The sequence below is a fragment of the Zootoca vivipara genome, chromosome 6, assembly GCF_963506605.1.
Source record: "Zootoca vivipara chromosome 6, rZooViv1.1, whole genome shotgun sequence".
NCBI lineage: Eukaryota > Metazoa > Chordata > Lepidosauria > Squamata > Lacertidae > Zootoca > Zootoca vivipara.
Genome location: NC_083281.1, coordinates 48343867 through 48371846, shown reverse-complemented (window position 1 = coordinate 48371846; position 27980 = coordinate 48343867). Strand labels below are relative to the sequence as shown.

The following is a 27980-nucleotide window of genomic DNA, read 5'->3' as shown; positions in this document are numbered from 1 at the left end:
TATTTCCAACACTGATCAAGAATTTTATTTCCTTTTTAAAAAACAATAAAAACAAAGAGCTGCGCTCTAAGCAAAAATGAATGACAAGAATCTTTTCTTTCTTCTTCCATAGTTTACTAACAGCATTGCAAGGTAAGGCTTCCCAAAGGGGGTTACTGAAATAAGTTATCTTCACTTAACACTTACACAATTCAGTTTTCTTATAGTCACCTTCAAATATTCTAAAAATGGGCTGTGCACAGACTGCCCTCCATCTGCCCTATAGCTCCCAGATTGAGCCAATTCATCTGCACCGCTCACTCCACCCTGGATCTGTCCCCAAAGTAATAGGGATGGGGGGGTGGCTAAAGGTTTTTTAAACCTTACTTTTTTATAAAAAAAGGTCGAGAACAGGTGGTGGCAGGATCTTAACAGCTGTTGAGCTATTAAGGAGAATCTGATCCTGCATGGTGCTGCTCCTTCAAAAGCAGCTTCCCTGCATCGAATTGGAGCCACACACAAAGGAGCAGCATTGCACAAGATAGGATCCTCCTGCCTAAAAGTCATTACGCAGGGTTATCCAATCCTACACAATGTATTTCAGGTGGCAGAATGGAGAAGAGGCAGTGGTGAGAATTAGGAACAGCCTGGCAGGAAAGACCCCCCACTATCTACTACAAAACAGGCCTTTCCTGTTTGCCGTTTCTCAGACTTCTTCTCACACGCGCTGCCCCTTCCTTCCTGCCTGATGCCCCACCCCACCAGTCCTGGGTGGGTGTGGGTCACACAACCCAACCTGTAGTGATCCAGTGCTATTTCAACCTGGCTTGAGTGAAGCCAGGATTCCTCCAAATAGGCTTGATTTGACTCGGGATTCAGACCTTGGCCAAATCTGGTACACAGCCCTACTAAAAACCTGCTGTAAAAAGATAATTTGCAATATATTTTTTAAAATACTGGGCGCCTTCTGAAGGATAGCGATACTCACCAAACACTTCAAAATTACTTGGCTGCCATCATAAAACCCATTTACAGACCTAAGACCAGAGATCTCTAATACAGCTACCAGAGTTTTACAATACTAAAGGGGGAAAAATGAGCACACCTAGCCTAAGATCTAGTAGCCCTCAATTCTCTCAATTCTGATTAAGCTAATGGGCATATGGGCCAGATGCAAGATTACAAAAATAAAGATATTTTGCGCGCTCCCTTGCCTCTCCAATAGCAGCCAACTTCCATTCCTGAATGGAGCCTTCTCTCCAGATGGCCTCTGACACCAAACTATGAGACCACCCCCGTTTGCCTGCTTACTGAAATGCTGAATCAAGATGCCGAATATAGCTGGGGGCTCACGCCCCTTTTTCCGGTGCTTCTCCCTTGGCCACATGTCTGTTACTAGCAATGAAATGCATTAAAAACCAAACCAGCCTCCTGGTAGAAAAATAATCCAGGAATGTTCACACTGTCTGGGGGCCACCGCTCTAAAATTTAGCTCAACATTTTCCACTCTTTAAGATGTCTCCTCCTGTTGGTGCACTCCACTTCCATGCTCCAACACTTAGAAATGCCAGTTTTGACCAAAAGACTCTGCAAAAGCATCCAAAATGTGTTTCTTTTATTTTAAGCATGTCGTTCTCGAGACATGCAATGACTTGGCAGTGATGCTTACTTACTTAGGAGAGTGCTTTTGTCATTCCTTGTTCAGTTTCCACTTTAAAGAGCTTAAATGGGACGTACCAGCAAGCTCAGTGCACAGAAGCAGCAAATGGACCTGGTGCTTCTCAGCCACTGTCCCTCTGCAACTCACATTAACAGCACACCAGGCCCAGGGCTTTAAAGACTGCATTTTTTGTTTGCAAAGGGGGTGGGGGAAAGGAAAATGTGTGTCACTCAAAAAAAGTACCCAAGAAAGGTTAATTTGTCAGCTGTCCAAACACTTATTAGATATCACATGCTTTATACAGTGAAGATGCAGCCAGATCAGTCATCCTCGGCACATTTGCGGAGTTCTGAAAAGACCCTCCTTGTAGGCAGGGAGAGTGTAGGATGGCATAAACATTGCTTGTGTGGAAAAAGAACAGGAGGAGACAGGAAGTGTTAAGAGGGATCCTGCTTCTGAAGTCTTCGCTCTGCTGCAGCGGCCAACATCCTCCGGCGCAGGGTGATAGGGTCTGAAGTCGCTCCTTCGGCCTGCAAGTAGTCATCTGTGCTAGGATCATCAGAGGTTTTGTTGAGGTAACGCCTGGAGGGAGAAAAACTAAATGGCTGAAGGGAAAGTAACATAAAGTTCACTCTGAATATAGAGGTTGCCTGGTTTGCATTCAACCTTTCCAAGCAGGAGGGGAAAGGTCTTAACACACATTTTTTTAAAATGCACCAAGAAAAGCTGGATCTTGTGGCCTGTGTGAATTTTGCAAATTGTGAATATGTGCTTATTATGTTGACCACTTTATTCTGGTTTTGCTAGTTTGATTGAGGTCAGAAGCTCTGAAGCTTCATCCTGAACAACTGGAAATGTTGATCCACACCTCTGGCATCCAATACTTCAGGAGGTGATGCTAAGACATCTGAAAATGTTTCTTCTCAGCCATAAAAAGCTCTGTACATTTTATCATTAATGAAAGCTGATATTCTGATAGAATTGAATCCCGTGCTCAATATCATGTTCAGACCACTCATGTGCGTGCACACAAGAAATGGTGGCATAACACAGCCCTACATGAGCAGCTGATAAACCTACAGAATTATTGAATCCTATCCTATAATGCTCTGTTCCTACACAAAGACAGATCTGTTTTGTTGTTCTCAGATCCCCTTCTGTTCTCCAGTCCAGTTCCCACCTTCGGCCTCACCTGCTTGCTATGCCTGGGAGAGCCACCCAGCCGGCTCCTTTTGCCTTAGCGACTCGGCTTCAGATAGCATTCAAAAGGCCCTCCAGTCCAACTCCCATTCATATGGCCAGCACCATTCAGCTACTCAGTGGCAGACTCTCGGGTCTCAAACTTCAGCAGTGCCCTTTCCGACATTAAAATTTGACACCACCCCCACATCTTGCACTCTGTTCTACAGCGTTGTTGTGCTGCCCCCTGCAGCACAGCGCCCAGTGCCGCCACACTGGTTGCACCACTCCAAAACTGCCTCTGAGCCACTAAGAGAGGGTGGGAGAATCTACGGCCCTCCACATGCTGCTTGACTGTAACTCTCCTCACCTGTGACCACTAGCCATGGTGGCGGGAACTAATGGAAGCTGTTGGACTTCGGAGAGTCGGTGTAACAGGTTCACCATCCCTGCCCTTGGGCAACACAAAACGGGCTACTGCATCATGATCAAGGAGAAGTTGCACCAGTGAGAGGTAGCCAGCTAGCTAGGCAAAAGATCTCTGAATGACTTTCCCTTAAACACCTCCTCAAATCTCCTCCTGGGCTATTCCAACATTTTGTAACTAGAACCCACAAAACATGCACACCTGCGAGCTTGTTGCAAAAGGTCTTCCTTCCGCTGTAATAACATCCTCTGTCTTTCGTCAGCTGACTTGGAAAACCGGCTCCCTCTCACTTCAAAGTCTTCTGTCTCAGTGGATTCTGCTTCTGCCTCATTGAACTCTGCCACGTCTTCCAACCATGAGTTCAGTTCCAGTGAGTCTCTCTCCGTCTTTCATACAAAAGGAAATTGGGGGAAGTGGATTAATACAGATCTCCATAATTTAATTCAACATTACCAGAAGAACTGGGGAGGTCCAAACTAAGTTCATCTTATTGAAGTGATATGAAGTGCAAACACTGCCAAAGTAAACAGAAAGGCTGCCTCTCTCCCAAAAATATATGCTACAGTGTTGTTGTTGGGGGGGGGAGGAAGTTGTCTTCACATAAGCCAGGGGCAGGGAACCTTTTTCAACCTAAGGACCACCTTCCACGATGGGCAACCTTCAGGGGCCACATGCCAGTGGTGAGTGGAGGCCAGAGGCAAAAAGCAGGCAGGGCAATAGATGTGACTCTTTTTATAGTAGCTTATGTTCCAGCCAAGAAAAAGTCAGTCAAACATACAGCTCCTTCCTCCATCCAGGTAAGCAGAAAGCACTGTCACAGTATAGAGACATTCCAGCCAGGCAAAAGTGCTAAAGGAAGGCATGGACGAGGACCAGAAACAGGTGTGTCAGACTTAGGAAGGGGTGTGGCACAGATGAAGTCCCAAGGGCCAGAGAGGGCTGGAGGGCCTGGGGTTTCATACCCCTGAGATAGGTAACCCAAGACTGGATGGCTAGCGCCAAGGGGATACTTCTCATGCCCATGACTCATTGTCACTCAATCCTACAATGGAGGCAGCTATTCAGTTGGCCAAAGACTAACTTCAGCAACCCACAAAATATTTTCCTATTAACTCCTGTTAGACAAGAAGCATCATGTACTGACAAGCTGGAACGTGTCCAGAGGAGGGCAACCAAAATGGTCAAAAGCCTGGAAACAATGCCTTATGAGGAACGGCTTAGGGAGCTGGGTATGTTTAGCCTGGAGAAGAGAAGGTTAAGGGGTGATATGATAGCCATGTTCAAATATATAAAAGGATGCCATATAGAGGAGGGTGAAAGGTTGTTTTCTGCTGCTCCAGAGAAGCGGACATGGAGCAATGGGTTCAAACTACAAGAAAGAATATTCCACCTAAACATTAGGAAGAACTTCCTGACAGTGAGAGCTGTTCGACAGTGGAATTTGCTGCCAAGAAGTGTGGTGGAGTCTCCTTCTTTGGAGGTCTTTAAGCAGAGGCTATGTCAAGAATGCTTTGATGGTGTTTCTTGCTTGGCAGGGGGTTGGACTGGATGGCCCTTGTGGTCTCTTCCAACTCTATGATTCTATTATTCTATGTACAACATGTGGAAGGGTAAGCATGCATTTAACACAGATGAAACCAGGGAGGCCTACAACAGAGCTTTCCAAACTGTGTGTCACAACACATTAGTGTGCTGGCTGCAGTTTGCAGGTGTGTTGCCCAAACGCTCCCCACACTACTCCCGGGGCTAGAAAGGGGTTGGTTTAACCTCCAGCTTGCTAGTAAAACTGAATTGCTGTGTTGCAAAATGATGCATGTCTAAAAAGTGTGTCACCAATGTGAAAAGTTTGGAAAGCTCTAGCCTACACCCAAAGACTCCGGGTCAAAGCCAATTCTTTTCTGTGCTGGAACATGGGTTTTCCAAGGCCAGACACACGTGAACAAATTACCCACATCATTGCTACCTGGGCTGGCTCTGCTATCCCAACTTTTGCATGTCTGACAGGAGGCATTGAAGGGAGATATCTGATGATCATGTGGAGGTTGGGTTGGGGTGGGGTGGCAGAACCAGGAGAGCAATCAAGATGGGGCCAGAAAGTGCAGTCCTGCTCTCCCTGTCCCCATTTATGAATGTGTGGAAGGAAATAAGTGAAGGCACTATTCTTTAGCACATTTGGGGTAGACATTCAGGTGACAGCCAGGCAGAGACAGTTATCCTTTCACACGTTATTTTAATAATAAACCTTTGTCACTACACCACCTGTGTGCAGTGAAATTAAACGAGCCCCCCCTCCCCCCCATACACTCAGTCTTGTTCGCACTCTATGTGCTTGTCAGAAGTCAATTGCACCACTATTTTTTTCCATACAGTAGCCCAACAGCCCACAAATAAAAATTGTTCTTTAACCTGTTGGTGCGGCTGATTTGAATAATACTGTGAAGAATGTGCACGGAAAACAAAAGCATAAACTACTAAAGAAGATAAGGAACACTTCTCCCTCCACATAGACCTTTTCTAGAAACAACTGGACTAACAGATGATAACAGGACATCTGATAATATGGTTACATTATGATGATGTGGAAGGTTTTCTGAAAAGGACTGTAAACATTGATCTGGAGTTACTCATGGCCACTACATATGTATATTGTCCTATGGGAGAAAGCAAGAGAAACCAGAAGGTCTCTGGCAAATAACACTTGGGTAAAGATCATTTTACTTTATGAGGAATTGCACTGAACTACAAACACTCACACATTTACTTACAGGTATCTGTAATGGACTGGAACAATGTGTTCCAAAACAGTCTTGTCCTTATGTCTTCCCTATGTTAAAACTAATCTACATCTTACTATTTATCTATGTAAGATACTCCGGGGAGAGAGGGAAATTCCATTTTACAAGCAGAAGGTGTTGCACAAGTGTCATGACTTTGTTAGGTATAACTTCCTTCTGTGTCCTTTTAAACTTTTGTACTAAATTATTAATATTTTTTCAAAAATAAATGGGGGGAAAGGCAAAAGCTGGAGAAGCTCAAATCCTCCTTATGGTCAGTAAACCACTACTTGAGGAACAAAGACCTACATGTATCCTCTTTAATAGCCAGTAGCTTAACTCAGGAATAGCCAATGCAGTGCCCTCCAGATATTGCTGGACTACAATTTCCATCATTTGTTAGCATTGACCATGCTGGATGGGGAGCAGGAGAATTGCAGCTCAACTACATCTGAAGGCAGCACATTGGCTATCCCTGACTTAACTGCTTGAGGCGTTTGAATTACAAAAAATACTGTTCCCTTTTCTGTAGATCTCCAGATCCCTTCCCCATCAAAACAAGAGAAATGCAAGTAAGAATCCATAGTCAGACCCAGAACAATTATGCTTACAAATGGCAACCTACTTGCACCTTTAAGACAAAAGTTCTTTGCAATGAAGTCTCCAAATGCACTAGTGACAAAGCTACAGAAGGATATGTACCAGGAGTTCTTGTGAGGACTTCGTGCCAAGGTTTGTGGATATTTAACTATCAAATTTCCCTCTTTATGATGCACCTTTTTTCCCTTTGTCAAGTTTACCTGAGTAACCTCTTCTGTGTCCTCCTGATCAGTGTTGTGTCTTTCCAGGGGACTGTTCAATGCAGGTCTGATGCTATCTGAACGCTGTAAGCATAAATAAAACTGACAAAACTGATATGAATTGAAAAGAAAAACCCCACAAACCATCTTTCTGAAGAATTTATGCTGCAGGGCAAGTTGGTGGACCCATGTTCAAAACCTAGCTGTCACATGGGCTTACTGTGCAAGCCTCTTTCAGCCATATGCTGAAATTAAAAATGCAGCATAAAGCTCAAATAGGGTGAAATAAATATGATTTAATACACACATTTATGAAACACTAATGGGACGGTGTAACCTCAACATTTGTAAGATTTGTGGTCTTGTCCATGAATTCTGTAGTGCTCTATATGTATGTTGTGTTTATCTACTTTAAATAATAAATAACAAATACCAAATGAATTAACAATTTAACTACTTATTTTTATCATTGTGTTTCATGCTTTTAATAGTATGATTATGTTGTTCTAGCCAACCCTGGGACCTTACGGTGAAGTGCAGGTAATAAATGCCATAATAAAAATAAAATAAAGACACAAAAACCTACTAGTAAGAACTACACTTCATTTAAAATCCTATCAATAAAACTAAAATAGACCAATCCATAAAATCATCTCATTTTCAATAGACTCTCCTGCAGCAATCTTGCAACTAGGCTTCACCAGTCTATGTTTGACAGCACATCACTATCTGATTCCTTAAAATAAAAAAAATCCTTCAGTAGCACCTTAAAGACCAACTAAGTTTTTATTATGGTATGAGCTTTCTTGTGCATGCACACGAAAGCTCATACCATAATAAAAACTTAGTTGGTCTTTAAGGTGCTACTGAAGGAATTTTTTTATTTTGCTTCGACTCAGACCAACACGGCTACCTACCTGTAACTGATTCCTTAAAAACTGTGATCTCATGCATGAAATGGGAACAGGCAAGGCCGGCTCTAGGTAGAGTCCCAGTGGTGCGGGCGCCGGGGCGCTAGGGTGCCGGGCCGGTAGGCAGGGCTCTGCGCGGCAAAGCTGCGCAGAAGCCATGCTGCGCCCTGCGAGGACGGGGGCGCCGGAGCGATCTCCGCCCCTCAGCATCAGGGCGCGCGAGCTGCTCGAGACTGCCCTGGGAACAGGCTACTTTCTGCAGGGCTTTTAACTTGCATATGTGTTTGAGAAGGACTTTGCATATTAAAAGTGCTACAGAAAAGCTGTGGTCGTTTAAGATGGATGAGTTCATGAAATGACGACGAGATCACAACTCGAGTACAGAAGATAACAGAGGTGCATTTTTATCCATTCATCCTCAGGGACAAAATAATTACCAACATGTAAACCCCAAATGTAACCAATATGCAGAGGCTGCCATATAAATGATTTCATGGTAGACAAAAGAATAATGAGGATGTTTGGGTTTTCTTATCCATTCCTTGTTGTTACTGCCAGAAGTTTGAAAACTAGACAAAGGAAACTTAAAAACAAAACCAAGACTTTTCTGGTGGCACCTTATAAAGTTGTGACATAAGCTTGTTAGTCTTTGAAGTACCACAAGAATTTCTGGGGGCCTTTTTTGCTATGATAGACCTCTTTGTTCATTTTTACAATGCAGCAAAAGCTATATAAAATCATTTTTTTCCATTTTCATGATCATTAGGTCCTTAAACTTAAGTGACTTAAACATAACACACACATTAAAAAACCTTAAACATCAGGATAACCATTTCACAATGTTAATGTTGCAAAATAAACACAGCAAGTCTGCTGCTGATGGATTGCTACTAGAAATATGCCTCAGTAATGTTTGACCAACCTGAGTTGGGAAAGGCACTTGAATACGCCCCTCTAAAATGTTGTCTGTTGTTATTTCTACAGAACGCGTCATCTGCAGATCCTGCAGAATGAGGTGGTAAGGAACCTGAGGAAACATCTCCTGAATCTGATGTGCCTAAAAAAGAAAATGTATCCACTGTGACCATCTGGGGACCCAACCGTGACACACTAAATACCTTATAAAACTTTAAAGTAAACCAAAGTATTTAAAATCTCAAAAGGTCAGGCTTTTGCTACTAGAGCACAAAAGAATCCAGAATGGTGGTTTCATTCCATTCATGTTCACTGATTTATCTTAATCACAGTTTATTAAGATAGACAGTGTATGTTTGAAACAGTGTGTGCTTCTTTTTTCAAATCTCTCTCCAAAACTCACTTCTTCCACAATGTCTTTGACTTAACACTTTGTTCTCCATTCTCAATGAAAATGGGTCTGAAGTACATGTAACTGCATTTGCTCACTTTTGTCCCTAGTTACCTTTTTTTCTTCCTTTCCTTGTCTTCACCGCCACACTGATGAAGTCTTTTACGTTCCTTGGAACTGGGACTTACAGGTGAAACTCGGAAAATGAGAATATAGTCAAAAAGTGCATTTATTTCAGTAATGCAACTTAAAAGGTGAAACCAATATATGAGATAGATGCATGACACGGAAAGCAAGATATGTCAAGCCTTTATTTGTTGTAATTGTAATAATTTGTCATTAGGCGGGTCAATTATAAATGGAATGTAATAGCGATGTTTATTTTTGTATTATTGTAACTATTTGTTTTATTACTGTGGAATTTCCAAAAGAAAGCATTTGTAAAAATTAAAAGAAAAATAAAAAACAACAAGTTGCATTACCAAAATAAATGCACTTTTCGACGATATTCTAATTTTCCAAGTTTCACCTGTCTTTTTGCACTTACTCTCTAAAGCAGCACATACACTGGTGGTGACATATAAATGAATAAACAGAGCAGCGTGCAAAATAGTAATAGGAATTACCATGGCATTGAGCTGAGAGTTGCTTGCTTGCGCAATACCAAGAATACTGGTGGTATGCATCACCTCCACTGAGAAGCTGGGCAGCCAGCTAGCGATGCGAGAACCTGGGAAAGAGAAAGCAGCAGTTAAGGCGTGCGAAATGTGCTTCTGAGTTATTACCACAATCGCCTATGGTTCTGTCTATATTTTTAATGATTCCTCGGTTCTTAATTATTATTACAAGGTTCAATAGATGTCATGAGCATTTTAGATGCTCTTATCAATTCTCTCCTCCCCTTTATTTTCCTCTCTTGAAAAGCAACTGTTATATATGATTAAACATAATCTGCACTTATAGTATAAAAATCAAACTTTAAAAGTACTACAGGGATAGAGTGAGTGTTCTTGGCCACATTTCAGGTGCCCAGCACACAGAGCTGGCATGTGCTTCAAGCTTGTTCATTAAATCTCTCTATCTCTCTCACACACAGAAAGAGTTTCTCACTCTTACTCCTCCTCGTCACAGTAAGGCGGATTTCAAGAAGCCTGCTACTGGAGCCAATCTAAAGCTTTTTTTAAAAAAGGTGAAGTATGAGAGTATTTCCAGCAGGGGCGACAGTGTACAGGGAAGGATTAACTCTTCCCTGCATCTGTGACACATCCTTCTCATCCATGGAAGAGAAAACAATTATCCTGAAAGAAACCAAAAAGCCTGTTCCTGCTGCACATAGGGACTGTTTCATCTAGGTTTCATCTACTCATGGGGGAAGGTGCGGCTTCTCAAAAAAAAAAAGAATCCTACATTTCCAAAGATGTTCTGGCCAAGTCAACTAGTCAAAGGCAAATAAACCAACCATCAAAGTGGAAGAAGTGATTGTGTTGGTTCAGGTGAGGTCGGCCTTCAGCTACTGCCACAGGAGCCAAATTTTCATCCAGGTTCTCCCTTTGATGATCTTCCCTGGCACGGTGATTGTCAGTGATATTCAGGGACATTCTACAGGTAGGGCAGGAAGTGTCTTGTTCAAGCCAGGAGCGCAGGCATGAGCTACCAATAAATGAGAGGTTTAATTAAATTTCCTGGGAAGAAGTTACAGAATGTTCATCTGCTCTCAGAAGAAGAAAAAGAATATGCAGTAATTTAGAATAGAGTCATAGAATTGTAGAGTTGGCAGGGACCCCAAGGGTCATCTAGTCCAACTCCCTGCAATGCAGGAATCACAGCTAAAGCATCCCTGACAGATGGCCACCTGACCTCTGCTCAAAAACCACCTTCCGAGGGAGTCTGTTCCATTGCTGAATGGCTTTTACCCTCAGAAAGTTCTTCCTGATGTTGAAACAGAATCTCCTTTCTTGTAACTTGAAGCCATTGGGTTCAGGTCCTGCCCTCTGGAGCAGGAAAAAACAAGCTTGATCCCTCTTCCATGTGTCAGCCCTTTAGATATTTGAAGGTGGTCATAATATCACCTTTCAGTCTCCTCCAGGCTAAACATGATTATAATTATAATTATTATGGTACCCCTGGAAAGCCAACAAACTTAAGGTAGTGCAACCTTTTGGGGTAGTTATTTTTGAGACTTATTGCTGCACTAGTTGTTTCCCATTAATAACATTCTTAAAATTGACTTGCCACCTACAATGCAAATAATTGTTTAATAGGTTATTCTAGACTCCTATGCACTGTGCATTGCAGTCAAGATATGCTACCTACCACATTCTCGCAAAATAGGAGTAACCAAGGCCAAAATGTGTGGGCTCCCATGGGTAAGGAAAAGGGTTAACTGGCATTTTTCTCATATTATAACCAGCATGCTGGCCCACTCTCAAGGCATATTGTGACTTATGGCAACCAAAATCACTCTTGTTTCATTATACTAGAGCCCAATAATTCGAAGCATAAGCTGGCTTCATAGAAAAGCAATGCCACTTTTTCAGGTATGTGGAAAAGCAGCTCTGAAGGGGTGTGGCCCAAGTTTCTCAGAGGAGTAAATGTGTCTGCTGGTAGTGGGTAATTATCTTATTAGAGGCTCCTTGAAACATTGACAAATACCACTTTTGACACGGCTTGTAATGAATGACAACAAACTGGTCCCTGGTTTCTATTCTCCTCCAGTTTGTTACTGATGACATAAGTAGAAGCAACCGCCAAAAGATGCCAACCAAAATGACACACCTATTTAGGAATACTTCATATATTGCACAAGACAAGTCCTGTTGGATAAGACTCAATGTTTACCCAGTCCAGCAACCTGCCTCCAAGAGTGGCCAGACAAAGGCTTCCACAAAGCCCAGCAGCAAGGTATGATGGCAAGAGCCTGCCGTTAAGTTTGCCCCTCCAGCAAGAGGCATTCAGCAGAACATGGCCAAGAACCACTATCCTTCATGAATGTGGCTAATAAATCAGTTTTTAAAAATCTAATACTGCAGTCCTAACTACACTTACCTGAAGGTAAGACCCACCTAATGCAATAGGAATTACTCCTGAACAGACATGGTTAAGATTGCACTGTAAACCAGTAGGGTGTGTGTATGTCCTTGGTAAATAGAGTTATTCCAGTATCCAAATGTATTTGGGGGGCATGAATACCAAATCAAGCAATATGCTCTCTCCTTACATGCAGACACAGAATGATCTGATATGAGGTCAGGTAATGTTTTAATCAGGCATCCCCAAACTTCGGCCCTCCAGATGTTTTGGACTACAATTCCCATCTTCCCCGACCACTGGTCCTGTTAGCTAGGGATCATGGGAATTGTAGGCCAAAACATCTGGAGGGCTGCAGTTTGGGGATGCCTGGTTTTAATCATTAATTTGCTGGCTTTGTTATTAAGTGTGGCTGGGCTGCTACATTGGTTGACTGCTGTAAACCACCTTGTGAGGGTTACAAGGTAGGGTAGACTATGTGCAGCCTTCCAGAGTCTTTAAAACTGTATCTCTGACCTGAAGTCATTGACAATGTTGAAAATCTGGGCTGCAAGTATTTAGGTGCTGGAGATGTGCCATGTTGGAGACCACTTGTACTATGCAAGATGTAGAGAAAAAATGTGCATTTTTTAAAGTACTGAGAAGACTGCACTATCAATGTTGGCTTCTGCACATTAAACTAATTTTTGCAGTCCTGGATAAGTATATAAAAATTCTGTCCCGCAAATTTTGTTATAAGACTACATTCCTATGTCACAGTCTACACTGGGTACAGCCAGAGCAGGACAGGCAACTCCTCCGTGTCTTTTAACAAAGAAAACCAGTATATATGTTGTTGAATTGGTTTTCTTAAAAAAAAAAGATGAAAATGACAAAATGAGTGTGTAGTGAGATTCAACCACTAACTACAGACAATTAGAGCACACTACTTGTTCTACCCTGGTTTGCTCCCCAGGTGCGTACTTATGGAAAAGATGCCCACAAGGGAGTTTACGTGCAGCTTGCATGGAATCCCAGCAGATGGCACAGTCATCATTGTTGGTTGCCAGCTCTTCAGGTGTTGCCACCGCAAACCTAGAAGAGAAGTGAAGATTATGATTATGATTGATAATAATAATAATAATATTTCTAAACTACTTTGTATTTTTAATAAAAAATCTCACAGCGGTTTACAAAACATTAAAACATCAGATAAAACATTACTGAAGAAAGTCAAATAAAAAGTATACATTCAAAGCAACATACCGGTAATTAACTGGAAACTAACGTATTATCATAAAGATTTCAAAATAAAAGGGCAACTACAGAACGCACAATTTAACACAGCAAAGTTAACAAAAATAATTATCTTTGATGTTTCATAAGTAGACATTACTAAAGGAAGTTAAATATAAAATGTGCATATAAAACAGCATAATTAACAAGAAAATAAGATATTATCATAAGCATAGAACATTGCTTCTGCTGACTATCCTGCAAATGGTGGTTCATGACAGGTGGCGGTTCGATGACCTGGGTCTGGCACTAAGAGACAGCCAAGATGGTCACATCACCATCAGCATACGGTATCTAGCTAGACCAAAATGCCACCTGAGCAAAGATATCCAGCTGCGACTCAAAGAGGATGCCATTTCAGTGCCTATTTATGCTGGAACTGGGAGACTCAAAATAGCTGCTCAGCTAGTTCACCAAGAGCCTCTTCAGAAATAACACCAGGTCATGGGTGGTCATTACAACAGACCCTGAGGTGCTTCAGGCTCCCACTCTGCCACCACCCAATTGATTTGAAAACAATTAAGACTCGTGAAATTAATAATCCAAGGTTAAGTTCATCCGGTGACAGCCTTAAAAGAAACACTGATAAGGAATAATAATAATAAGCCTATCCTCATTATCAACTACACAACTTTCTGAAGACATCTGAAGGCAGCCCTGTATTGGGAAGATTTTTAATGCTTGACATTATGCTGTTCTTTTATTATGCTGGAAGCTGCCCAGAGTGGCTGGGGCAACCCAGTCAATTGGGCATGGTATAAGTAATAAATTACCATATCATCACTGGAACTGCGAAGATCAGCAAGTTTACTCCTCGCAAACCAGTTTTGTAACAGTCAGATGGCAAGGAAATTAAGGGTTGTCTCCAACTAAGTTTTACTCAGAACAGACCTACTGAAATTAATGGCCCTAAGTTAGTCATGCCCACTAGTTTCAATGCATCTACTCTGAGCATGACTAACACTGGGTACAATCCTAAAAGAGCAGACTGTGAGACTGGACTCTCTCCTACTCTTGTGCAGTTAAGAGTAACTTGCTCACCTCGCTTCCATATTTCCAACCACACGGAGATAGTTCTTGTGGCGGCGAAGTCTGCGTTGAACCTCATGGAACAGGTAACGCAGCTGCATAAAGATCACCAGGCTGGCCATTGACAACCAGATATTGCCAAACAGCTTCCAAACAAATATTTAAAAGAGCATTAAGTAATCCAGCAGCACATAAGAGAAGGTGTGGGTGGACAGGGAGAGAAAGAAGAGAATGACATGAATGGCATGCAAACACACCAGGCAAGAAAAAGACAATGCCGGAAATTAGCCTACTGTGCATATGGCTTTGAAGTCCCAATGCAGCCACATCCTAAAAGCTGCCACAGCACTCTCTCTGAGTTTACTAGAAACAAGCTGCTCATTGAGTTCTCATTCAGAGTGCTGCTTAGTTTGGGCTTCCAAACAGCAACAAACTTCCTCCCCCCCCTCCCCCCGTATTAAGGAAGGAGGAGAAAGACCTGACTAGAGTGACAACAGCATAGAAACACGGAATTGTAGCGCTGAAAGTGACGCAAGGGGTCATTTAGATAGAAAGTAAAAATGGGCCCCATGTTTCAGGCTGGTTTTAAAGGTAGGCCCAAACAAAGATTACGGCCACTGCAGGCCCCCAGAGTTTACAGCAGGCATCCCCAAACTGCGGCCCTCCAGATGTTTTGGCCTACAACTCCCATAATCCCTAGCTAACAGGACCAGTGACCAGGCATGATGAGAATTGTAGTCCAAAACATCTGGAGGGCCAAAGTTTGGGGATGCCTGGTTTACAGAGAAAATATTTTTGAGCCAGCTATTGATTGTAAAATTTGAACCCTATTTCCATCCCTGGGCTATAACATTTAGCTGCTACTAAATGTTTTATGATATCAATTGTATGTCACTTTGGGAAAACTTTTAATTTTGAAAAGCAGCATAGTTATCCATAAATAAAGCTACACTTGCTGTTTTTACCACAGCAGGTCCCACAATCAAAGAGTCCAGAAGAGAAAGTGGCTCTTCTCTTCTACAGCAGGAAATACTGCAGCAAAAATAGCAATCAAAGCTGAAGTTCTCTCCCACACAGTTCTCTCCCCACATGCTCACAATCCTTCTTTAGTATGGCTTAAGGATGCAGGACGTAACAAGCCATAAATAGTAACAATAAAGGTGTTTTTAAACACTTCTATAAAAGCCAGTTCTATATTATTCCCATTCTATATAGGCCATGATTCATCAGTTAACAATGCATACCAGCATGTGAATGTGATGCATCAGATCCAGTGACAAAAGCATTAGCTCCATGATGAAGTCTGTGTAATAAACGTACGTTCCCTTGCTTTCCCAGGTACCTTCATGGTTGAGATCCCACAGATGAATGACATACCTAAGTGAGGGAAGGAGTGAACACTGTGCTATTTGAAAAGCATTTTGCCAGTTTTAGAAATATCAACATTAATGAAAGACTCATTCTTAACACAAACTAGTACATATCTGCTCACCTAAAGCACATCTGTAAAAAAGGGTTATACATCATGTGGGCTCTATTCTCCCCTCTCCCCTTACTTGGCCAGGCTAGGAATGACAAAGGCAGGTGGAGTCAAAGCTCAGAGACCTGAATGTCCTTATTTGAGGTAAATAATGTGATTTCAGCATATTACACCAGTCCTGGTCTGGAAGGTGGCAACAGGAGAACACGCCTTTTCTGCAGTGGCTCCCCACTTGTGGAATGCTCTCCCCAAGGAGGCTCGACAGATGCCTTCATTACATATCATTAGGCACCAAGAGAAGACGTTTCTCTATAACTAGGCCTTTGATTGATTAAGCAATCTATGGCCTTTTAGATGTGCTTGTGGAAGTGGGGTTATTGGTTTGTTTTTATTATGTATCTGTGTTCTAATTTTGTGTTTTTATGTTGTGATCTTTGGATGATGGGCAATATACAAATTTAATAAAATAATTGTGGCTAACAATTTAAGTAAATATTTACAGCTCACACAAGAAGATATACAAGAATCTACTGTATCATGTGCGTAATGCCAGCCCACCATTCCTGAATCAGTCTTCTACATACCGTATATATATTTTAAACTCATGTGTTTCACAGAGATTCATATTGAGATGGAAGAGATTATGAATGAATAGATAACAAGTTTATATTAAACATTTTGATTCAGATTTGATTTTAAACCATGGCACTTATTGAGTTTTTAAAATATGAATCTAAATTTTAAAACTTTCATTTAAATTTTTTAAAAAATCCATTTGGGAAAAAAAAAGCCTCCAAAACACATACTGCACCAGAGATATGATCAAAGGAACCTACCGGTATATAAATTCCATAAACCACTCTGATTTAACTGCATATTTTTTCTACAGAAATTTGAAGTCAATAAAGTTACAAAGAAAAAATAGAAAATATTGAGGCAAACAATCTAAGATGTTAAAGGAGAAGGGAGAAGGGACTTAAGTGCATTATATTTTTCAACTTTAATGCTGATAAAATCAGACATCTTCTTACGACTGACTCATTTAACTCATTTGCTGAATAAGTAAGAATATAAGAACAGGTGCACCAGCCAGAGTGAAGCAGTCACTATACCATTAAAAGAAGAAAGTACTAAAAAAATATGAAAATCAGATGTGGTCCATAGCTGCCAAGTTATCCCTTTTTTAAAGGGATTTTCCCTTATGCTGAATAGGCTTCCTCGTGAGAAAAGGGAAAAATTGGCAGCTATGATGTGGTCTTCTATCTCATGATAATCACTCTGATGTGGCCCTTGGTGTTGATCAATCTGTACATCCTAGTCCTACTGCATGCCTTTTTAAGTACCATAATTTAACCCGAAGTTTCAGAATAACACCATTATATTTTAATATACTAATGTTTTATTCTATGCCTTTTACATAAAACAAATCATACCATCCTGCAATTCAGAGGTAACCCAGATATTGGCCTCCAAGTCCCATCAGTCCCGGTCAATAGGGTCAAGGATCAGGAATGCTGGGAGTTGTAGTCCAGCTACTTCTGGAGGGCCAAAGGTCGCCCAATCCCATTAAATAATTTATTGAAAATAATTGCATTTATTGAAAATAAAACAGAAAAGGGAGAACAGTTGGGCAACTGAAGCATGCTCCTCACAACACACATGCTTTGTGTGTGAAATCAAACACATGCCCTTTGTTACCTACCTAAACCCCAATCTTTTACTTACCGTAAAATCACATGCACAGTTCTCACAGTAACAAGTAGGGACTGTAGGGAACAAAAAGAGGAAACAATTCACTGGAATTGTTTGAAACCTGATAAGAGAACTAGAAACCTGAGGCAGAGAACTAGAAAAACAAGAAAACTGCTTTTCCAGACAGGCAGGACAAAATGTGCTTCTTAAATTTCAGTATTAAACTTTTGCTAACAAGTCTATGCTGTCTTCCTATGGGAAGGAATAAGCTCCAGGAATTAGAAGGGCTCCTTTAGAAGGAAACAGAATGGTACCATACAATAGATGGTCTGTAAGCTCTCCCCCTTGGAAGACTGATCAGGGCAGGAAGGGAGCTTCTTGCAAGCAAATAGTTCTTATTGTTCTAGGGAGAAGCTTAAGAATGGTTAGAGATGGTAGTGAAAATTGATATAATCATTTGTCATAAGACATAAGAGGATTATATTTCCTTCAGATTTCCATTTATTTTTTTAAAAGGTCAGTGCCACAAGTAGTAGCTTGTTGTATAAGGAAATAATAAGCCATGTATAAAAAGAGATGTCCTTGATGGCTGAATTTGGTACAACTCTGGTGGTGGTGGTGTTGTTAATTAATTAAATTTTCATTTTAAAAACATTGTCTGGTATCTTTTTTCAGTAATTCCTCCTCTGCTCACCAAAACTGCTACTACAGGCAGTATTGGGCAACTTCCCTCCTCACAAGTTACGGGAGGAGACCATTTGCATGTGCTACCTTATGTTCAAATAAGCATAATTCCATTGGTTATGATGGTTGAGACTGATGGGAGTTGTAGTCCAAAACACCTGAAAGTGTTTTGTAGAAGGTTGTAGAAGGTTGCTCTTGCAACCATTATTTCCTTTTCTATACAACTGGTTATTCATTTAAATTTACATTTTTTTTCTCTTTCCTTTCCTTCTCTTATACTCATTTAGTTTAGGGACTCCTGGAGATCAAAGGGCTCACAAACTCCATTATGAATGAATGCTGTAAACCATCCTGAAATAAAATATATTTTAGAACCATTAAGAGTATTAGCACTTAATACAGAGGGCAATTATTTCAAACAGGCTACATTCACCAATTCATACAGTGACTTGAGTTTTCCTAAGCCCAGACAACAGAATGTTACTGCTCACACTGCTTTCTGCAAAAAATATTAATAATCTTGAGCATAAAATGCAGTATCCTATTCACTGGATACTCTGTGAATCAAAAATAAATTCTGATGTATTCTGCCTAGAGAATTAGAGCGTACACAAGCAAGGTTGCACAAATAAAACAAGGCTAACCAGAAAATGTTGAGCACATTAATCTCACACTAACAAGAAATCTCACCTCTGCTGCCATGAAAGATAATGTGTGCATTCCATGGGTATAGCCAATAATACCACACACAACTGCTAGTCCACAGCAGGAAAGAAGCATAGCTACTAGCAGGGTCAGGACTCTGATGTGGCTGTTCATTGGTGTGGTGGGTGAAAAGGAGAGCTGAAATATACAAATGAAGGCATTAGAAAACACCAATTGCTCCTATTTACTTCCAAAACACACTGAATTCCTGCAGAGCCAAAGCATGTTAAAGAACTTGAAAAGAAGCACAGAAAACTGGCACATAGACTGAAGTACAACTTGAACAGGAGGTGTATGCTGAAAAGCGTTCCAGCATTTATTTGTTCTTTACCATAGAGGTGATCGACAAGCTCAAGCAAAAACAAACAACTCAAACTGATTTCCATCATTTATTCTACGTATCAACTTTAGATTTCTTTGGCAAGAGAATACATACACTCCTGTATAAAAGAACCCCCATCCTCAACTTTAAACCACCAGCCAAAAACTTACATATTCAAACCTATCCTTGCAGAGCTGAACCATAAGATGCAGAAACACGAGCCCGGAGAACCAAAGGCACCACATGACCACTTCTTCCACCGTCTGAACATTTAGTACACCAAAAATAAAGATGAACTTGTAGAAGATGAAGTTCCAAAATTTATCCTTGAGATGCTGAAATAGATTTGTACATGTAGTTAAAAAGAATTCTTCAAGAACTGGAGCTACAAGCACACACATGAAAACAGCTGTTACAAGTTATTATGCTGAGGGGTTATGCCCACATTCTTAGCTAAGAATCTACCTTAGATGTGGAGCGGTGTCATTAACCCGCAAAGACACTGATTCTTTAAAATGCAAGAGGTCCTTACTAGGAAGTAAGAGATAGAAAAATATGGTGCACAGGCTATACTCTTAAGACAGGGTTAGTCAAAGTGTTGCCTTCCAGATTGTGTGGACTACAACTCCCATCAACCCCAGACAACTTGGCCAATGGTCACAGATAATGATAGTTGTAAGCTACAGATTCTGGATAACACTACAAAAATGGTGGATAGTGTACAAGGAAGTAAGGATATTTGGCAGCATTTTTTGTTATTGCTTCTTAGGGAGGGTTTTAATCTGTGGGAAATCTTTTAAGTGAATATCTGGGGACAGGTACTTTGTTCAACATGGAGTACTAAATATATAATTAAAAACATAATTAATCTTGATTTCTGGTATACTAAAGTTTGGTAAATAGCTTTATGAGGGAAACTATCACATAAACTAAAAGTAGCCAGAGGACAAAGCAGACTTGATATAATAAAACCAAATTGCAAATAAATTATTTCTTACGCACAGCACAACCATCCTGTCCCTCCAGTGTATCAAGGTATTTGAGTACAAGTAAAGGTGAAGGATTCCTGGACGGTTAAGTCCAGTCAAAGGCAACTACAGGGTGGGGTGCTCATCCTGCTATTCAGCCCTAAGGGGCTGGCGTTTGTCCACAGACAACTTTCTGGGTCATGTAGCCAGCATGGCTAAACCACTACTGGCGCACGGAGGACCGTGATGAGTGCCAGAGTGCACAGAAATGCAATTTTGAGTACAATAAGCACACAATGATTGACCAATTTGTTAGGATTTGCCATCCTCATATTTCCGCTTTGAATTGTACAATGCTTTTCTGTTATTCACCATTTGTTTTATGCTTGATTAATATTGAAAATGCAATACAAATCTAGTATATAATACCGTGTGATGGAGTGAGCCACAAGTAACTTGCATCTTTACTTGCATATAAGCAACATAGCATCTTCTTTTCATAAGTCTATTGGATGCTATAGTTAGTGAATATACATCACTTATTTGAGGTTTATTCTAAAATTACAAGTGTCCTGACAAGATACTTGGATGCCTTTGAAACATTTTTTGAGTTTATTATTACACCATTTTTCCCCATTCTAGTAGGATTGTTCTGTTATGTTGTCAAACTTATCTGTGTAACTACAAGGACTCAAATAAAATTCACTGTAAAGTAGAATTATTATTTTTTAATTAGTCAACAGCCTGGTTTACACAAACCTCACAAGGCTATGCATTACTACTCAGATTTCACATGTACTGTATATGCTGCAAGCTCAAGAATACGTATTGAGAAATTGGGTGTTTTCCTCAGTAATCAGGATGTTGTTGCTTGTTAGGCTGCTTGAAAAAATCTAATCTATGGCTTAATGAGGGTGACCAAAGTCTCTTAGGTTTCATTTTCAAACCCAGAATTAATTTTAGAGTGCATAAGCATAACTCATCTTCCTTTATTAACATTATTTTTTTTAAAAAAAAGATTTATATACCGTCCTTCATCAAAATATCTCAGCCATAGCTGTCAAGTTCTCCCTCTTTTAAGGGAAATTCCCTTATGCTGAATAGGCTTCCTCGCGAGAAAAGGGAAAACTTCGACAGCTATGATCTCAGCAGCACTTTCTAATACAAGGATGGTGAGTCTGTGGTCCTCCAGATATTCTTAGATTACAACTCCCATCAGTCCCAACCAGTATGGATAATGGTCCGGGATGATGAGAACACTAGTGCAACAACATCTGGAGAGCCACAACAGCTGGAGAGCCACAGATTCCCCATCTGTTCTCTAATCTAGTATAATCAAAGACCTCTCAACTTTGGAGCTGAGCCAGTACCTCTCTAAGCAACACAGCCTAAGTTTTAAATTACTGTACTTTCTATAATTACCCGAATTGATCTGCATACCATGGTCAGATAAAGATGTACCTGTAAGCAAGACTTTATTTTCTATATATAGTGAATAAGGAGGAAGGTTACGTACAAACATATTCCTGGAGGTTAAATTTAATCCTGAGTAACACCAAATATTCCCAGATGAAAAATGAAAATCACTAATCCACCTATCACAAAGTTCTTTGTTAAGTCTACCCACCAGCAAGACCTACAGGACTTTCTTACCTGTCTTTCACTAACACGGAGGGGACCAAACACAACACCCTGTATTAGTTTAGCAATCAGCATCAAAATACAGCAAGCCGTATTCACGAGTACCTGGAACAAAAAATAAAATATATTTGTATGTTATGCTTATCCTGTCTTGAGTCTCAACATGAATTTTCTGCCATTAAAACTCATTGGTTTGGAACCCCCTGGCCAATTTGCCCAACTGATCAAGAACCATGTTTCTCCCAACTGTGATCAGCCTTTGCCTCCTTCAAGTGTTTAGCGGTGTAAAATGGTGATTATTAGGCTCTCTCCCTCCTAAGCAGATAATATTACCGGTAAAGGCTACATTGGAAGTTCCCTGGAAAAGAGGCCATCCTAGGATACAAGAAAATACCTCCAGAAACCCATGTTATTTTGTTTCATTTATACAAATATTTGTATCCTACAACACATTTCAACAAATCACAAGGTTGTTTACAATATTAAAATATATAACACAGTAACAAACAAAAACAATACTTCCCCCAGTTTAAAATTCCATACAGTCAGACCTCATGTTGCATCCGCTTCATGTCGCGTCTTTCCGCGTTATGTCCCACGGCAACCCGGAAGTTCCAGAACGGGTTACTTCCGGGTTTCACCGCTCGCGCCTGCGCAGAAGCGCTAAATTGCGCTTTGTGCCTGCGCAGAAGTACCAAATCGTGCCACACGTCTGCGCAGACACAGCGCTTTGAGTTAAAGGCATTTCACGTTACAGATGGGCCTCTGGAACGGATCCCGTCTGTAACACGGGGTGTTGTTGTTTAGTCATGTCCGACTCTTCGTGACCCCATGGACCATAGGACACCAGGCACTCCTGTCTTCCACTGCCTCCCGCAGTTTGGTCAAACTCATGTTCGTAGCTTCGAGAACACTGTCCAACCCTCTCATCCTCTGTCGTCCCCTTCTCCTAGTGCCCTCAATCTTTCCCAACATCAGGGTCTTTTCCAGGGAGGCTTCTCTTCTCATGAGGTGGCCAAAGTATTGGAGCCTCAGCTTCAGGATCTGTCCTTCCAGTGAGCACTCAGGGCTGATTTCCTTCAGAATGGATAGGTTTGATCTTCTTGCAGTCCATGGGACTCTCAAGAGTCTCCTCCAGCACCATAATTCAAAAGCATCAATTCTTCGGCGATCAGCCTTCTTTATGGTCCAGCTCTCACTTCCATACATCACTTTAATAAGTTGAATAAGAGCATGAACCAAACAACATAAAAATGTGGCCGAGCCAGTTTGCCTCTGCCTTTTTAAATGAAAATGAATGCTACTCAAAGTTCCCAGCTGAACAGACCTCAAGCCTCAGGTTTGTGGTTTGTAGCCCAGATAGCGCAATGTGAACAACAGTACAATGCATTTCCAAAATGTCCAATTCTGAAAGCAAAGAGCTATGTTTCTTTAAAACTGTGCGACCTAATTTCTAAATTTCTAAATTACAGTCTCACTTACCAGCAAGATGTGTATATAACTAAGTTTACTGCTTCATTCATAATAGCAGAATTAAACAAGATTTTAAATCAATTGAACAAGATTTTACAACAGCCTACAGCTTTCTCAGTCAGTCTCGGGGGGGGGGGGGGTTCATGGGGTAATGAAGCAAGCAGAGGAAAGGCTCCAACTCTCTCATCCACCTGCAATTTGACCTTTGCTCACTGACTGCATTCGCACATCATTATAAAAAGGGTTGCCAACTAATCATGTGTGCTCATGCACAATGGCCATTTGCTTCTGGCATGAGCAAGAGAAACAAGTCAGAAAGCTGCATTTAAGTTCTGCTTCCCATGACATCTAACTAGGGATTGTGGTCTGTTGCTCCCTAACAAACCGGGGTCACTAGCTGACCTCCAACCATGGTTTGTTGTCCTGGCTTGTTTTTAAGAAATAAACCATGATCCTGGGGAGTTTGAACATCATGGGAAGCCAAGCTGAATTACAGCTTATTGATTGGCTTCGCCAGTGGAGGAGCAAATGGGAGCAATCAGGCCATCTGCAGCAGATTTCTGCCTGTGCAAAATAAACCACAAAAATCCAGCAACCCTGGTTTGTCATAATGTATAAACATTACCAATTTCTACTGCAAAGATGAAACACAAGACTCCCTTTGCAAGACATAGTAGACATTGAGATATCTTTGTCAAAGTTATCCAACTATTGTTATTAATGTCACATACTGTAGATGACTATTCATATACACTGAAAAATGTTTAGGAGTCATAGTATTTAAAGTGAATGGTGAGAAAAAGAAAAACATTTTTGCTATAACTTTTTTAAAAAAGACTCTTGATACTGTTAATACTGGGGCAGCTCTCAGTTATAAACAAGTGATGAGAAATAAATAAGTGATGAAAACCTCACTGAACACTGCAGACTTCCCCAAAGGCTGTGAGAAAGGAAAGACTTTGAATGACACAATTGTAAGGGATGTGGGTACCAGTATTCCTGGTGAGTGGTTAATGTCTTCAATTAGCAATCATTTACAGAATCACCACTGTTCAAATGTCATACAATGATCACACGTGGCTCCTGCTGCACAATACATGCCATTGTTGAAGGCTGGCCAAATGCAACTGGCATTTCGGGTGTTCATATGGTAGAACTCTGCTGAAGAATATTGAAGACTAACAAGACTAAGTCACCTCCCCAGGATAATACATCTTGCATCTGAAATACCCCCCAAAAGACTCATGTGCAGGCTTGCCTTTCCACAATGGTTAACATCCTTTTAACTTGCTTATACAGTTTTTAAAATGATTTTGCGTTTTATTGCTGTAAACCACTATTATTTTAATTACATAGCAGTATATAAATAAATAAATAAATAAATAAATAAATAAATAAATAAAGTGCAGGATATTCAAGGCTTACAAACTCTGTTTCAAAAACTGAAATAACTGAAGCGCTCTATCTCTTTATTAGTTAAGTGATATTTTGGGTCAAGTGTGTAATTTCAATTCAGCGACCATTACAGCACAAAATAATCAGATTGAGATAGCTATACAACGTGAATGGGTCTTCAGTCCTAACCAAGGCAAAGCCAGAATGTTTTGTTACTAGACAGGGGCAGTGATGAGGTTACCTGAACCTAATAGTCATAGGCCCCCTCCTCTTAGATGGTAATGTAAAGGTAAAGGTAAAGGGACCCCTGACCATTAGGTCCAGTCATGACCGACTCTGGGGTTGCGCGCTCATCTCGCATTATTGGCCGAGGGAGCCGGCGTATAGCTTCCAGGTCATGTGGCCAGCATGACAAAGCCGCTTCTGGCAAACCAGAGCAGCACACGGAAACGCCGTTTACCTTCCCGCTGTAGCGGTTCCTATTTATTTACTTGCACTTTAACGTGCTTTCGAACTGCTAGGTTGGCAGGAGCTGGGACCGAGCAACGGGAGCTCACTCCGTCACAGGGATTCGAACCACCGACCTTCTGATCAGCAAGCCCTAGGCTCAGTGGTTTAACCACAGCACCACCTGGGTCCCACAAGATGGTAATGTATATTACTTCAAATGTGGTCAGCCAGTCTTGCTGCATATTGTGGCCCTAGATTTCTGGCCCCAGATCCTGCCCTGGCACCACAAATGAACAGAGGACCCTAAGCAAAAGCAATGGAAACAACTCTTAACTTTATACAGCAAGGTGCATGCGCGCACACACAATTATCTCTCTATCTAGACAAGGAAGTGGCATTATCACAGTTCAAGGACACATTTCAGAAAGGAAAAATCACTTGAGAATGTCCAGAGTAGGCCTGGTGAGTGTGTGGCATAGAGAAAGTCCCAAGGGCCAGGCAGAGTGGCCTTGAGGACCACATTCAGACCCCGGCATGAGTTTCTCCACCTCTGATGTACAGAATTGAACTCTAGCTGAACTGAACTCTACCTGCTGTTTTGGCATGAGTTTTTATAGGCAATTATCAAATGCATCAAGTACACTGTCTTATTTCACTTACAAAATCAGGTAAAGCAGATGAGAACTGAGGTGCACACTTTTTGAATGTTAGCTTCAGAATGCAGCCAGCAAAATCTAGGTAACCCCTGTATATTTCTCCACACACTCTGGGCAAACATGAGATACATAGCTCAAGCATAATCTTAGCCTGTAGCCATGGGACTGAGGCCACTGATCAGGTTGCATAACCATTAACAACAACCCCAAGGCAATGACCTTGCTCTACAAGTTTAAAACTGGCCAGAGAATGTTCTGGAAGGCAGATCACTTCATTGACACCAAGGAACTATAATTCTAGCCTGCTCGTACCATGCCTGTGGTGTGTGTAACAAATTGCCAACACTGAACTTGTGTAAGAGCTGTGGGAGATTATGCCGGGGAGATCTATGAAGCACCGAGTAGGACAAAACTCTATGACCTATGACTCAGGGGCCAAAGTCATTTTATGCAGCTGCTGATGCCTCCTGAAGCGCACTTTGCTGCCTCCATTGCATCCTCAGTGTGCCATCTGGCAGAGCTTTTGCAGGTGTGCAAATGAGGTGGGAGAATTGACAGTAGCTTGCTGTGACTTGTTTGCAAAGCATTTGAGGAAAAAATCACTTGCATCCACTGGGATCTTGACTCTGCTGTTACAGCAGATGAATCTCAATGAATGTCCAGGGCACTGTCTAGTCCTCTTGTGTTGGATGTGTCTTGGTTATTAAGGCTCAAGGATGTGCACAAAATGCCTGAATCAGTCAGGGCAACCACGTTTGCTCTGGACACTTGTTCATCTTGGCTGATAACAATGACCATGATATTCTTCTAGAACAGCTGTCCGATTTAAGGGCTGGGTGGCACTGTTACATTGCAGTGGTTCCGGTTCAACTTGGATTATTTCCAGAGGGTGATACTTGGCGAGGCCCTGTAAAACATTCAATTTGGGGTTCTATTTTATCCCCTATGCTGTTTAATCCCCACTCAGTGGTTTCTACATGAAAGCACTGAGTGGGGTTATCCAGAGTTTTGAAGAATGTCATCAGCAATATGCTGGTGACACACAGCATTACTTCTCCTTTAGATCTACAAGTGTGGCAATTGATGTGCTGGACTGTTGCCTTGTCTCAGTAATGAACTGGATGAGACAAACAAACTGAAACTCAATCCAGGTAACACTAAGTAACTGTTAGTGGGTGGTTCCCTAGATTGACTGGAAGAGAGGTTGCATGCTCGTGATGGGGTTACACTCCCTCTGAAGGAGTGAGTACATAGCCTGGGGATTAGGTACCCTCAGTAGTGCAGAGTGTCTTCAATCAGCTTTGGTTGGGGGCCCAACTGCATCCCTATATGAACAGGTGTCGTGATATTACAAGCATCTCTATGCCTAACCCCGCAAAGTAAGCAGGGAAAGCTGCAAAGCATTGTGGGACCCTGGTTCAGCTTTAAACAGCCTGGGCCTGGGAAGTTCACCTTTTCAACTTAAGGGAGGGAATTCCAGTTGTCTCTTCCCAGCCTTTGATTTAAGTGTTAATTCTCACAGCTTGCAGCTGCTTTATCTCACATCCTCTTGATAAGAACTAAGGACTCTCATTTGTGTCTGAGAACAGGAAGGTTGGATTGCCCTGGAGTGATTGATGTGTAAACACCGAACATCTGCATAAGCTCTTAATTGATTGACAAGACAAACGCACTGTCCTCTATTGATAGGTTGATTTGAAAGTAAAGCTAATGTGGATTGGCTTGTTATCTGAAATCCCACGTGTGCTGTGTGTACGCCCTGAGGGGGTTTGGGGGGATTTAAGTCTGTAAAGAGAAAGTGTTTTTTATTCTGCAAATAAAAATTCTGCCTGCTGTCTTGCTGTTTCAAAGAGCCTGAGAAATGCCGAGCTTGCTGGGCTCTCCGCTGCAAGTTGCCAGGATGGAGAAATGCAGCTTTGTTCTCAACACCTTCTTAAGTTTGTATTCGTAAGTTAAGTTGTTTATTGTTTTATCTTTGTAATTCCTTTCCTGAGAACTGCTATATTCTGTCTGTTTAACTATCTTTCTATAATAAATAGTTAAGAGAGATTTCTGTGGGTTTTGGTCCTTTCTGGCTTCATATTGCTAAACCAGTCCTTGCTGCTTTGCCCTCTACCAGAGAAATATTTGTCCAAACAGCTTGGCTA

The 27980-nt window shown here is 41.3% G+C and overlaps 1 protein-coding gene across 1 annotated transcript in view; it reads right to left on the bottom strand.

Moving 5' to 3' along the window:
• Positions 1 to 27980, bottom strand: part of AMFR (autocrine motility factor receptor) — a 31790-nt gene continuing 3810 nt past the window's right edge. The window contains exons 2-14 of the mRNA XM_035118147.2: positions 21872 to 21964; positions 19421 to 19585; positions 18914 to 19066; positions 17573 to 17613; positions 15612 to 15744; positions 14380 to 14513; positions 13027 to 13137; positions 10496 to 10686; positions 9663 to 9766; positions 8653 to 8787; positions 6820 to 6903; positions 3447 to 3631; positions 1 to 2221 (exon numbers count right to left, since the gene is read on the bottom strand). Coding sequence (XP_034974038.1) covers positions 2077 to 2221; positions 3447 to 3631; positions 6820 to 6903; positions 8653 to 8787; positions 9663 to 9766; positions 10496 to 10686; positions 13027 to 13137; positions 14380 to 14513; positions 15612 to 15744; positions 17573 to 17613; positions 18914 to 19066; positions 19421 to 19585; positions 21872 to 21964 — 1674 coding nt within the window. The 3' untranslated portion in view covers positions 1 to 2076. The remainder of the gene's footprint in view (positions 2222 to 3446; positions 3632 to 6819; positions 6904 to 8652; positions 8788 to 9662; positions 9767 to 10495; positions 10687 to 13026; positions 13138 to 14379; positions 14514 to 15611; positions 15745 to 17572; positions 17614 to 18913; positions 19067 to 19420; positions 19586 to 21871; positions 21965 to 27980) is intronic.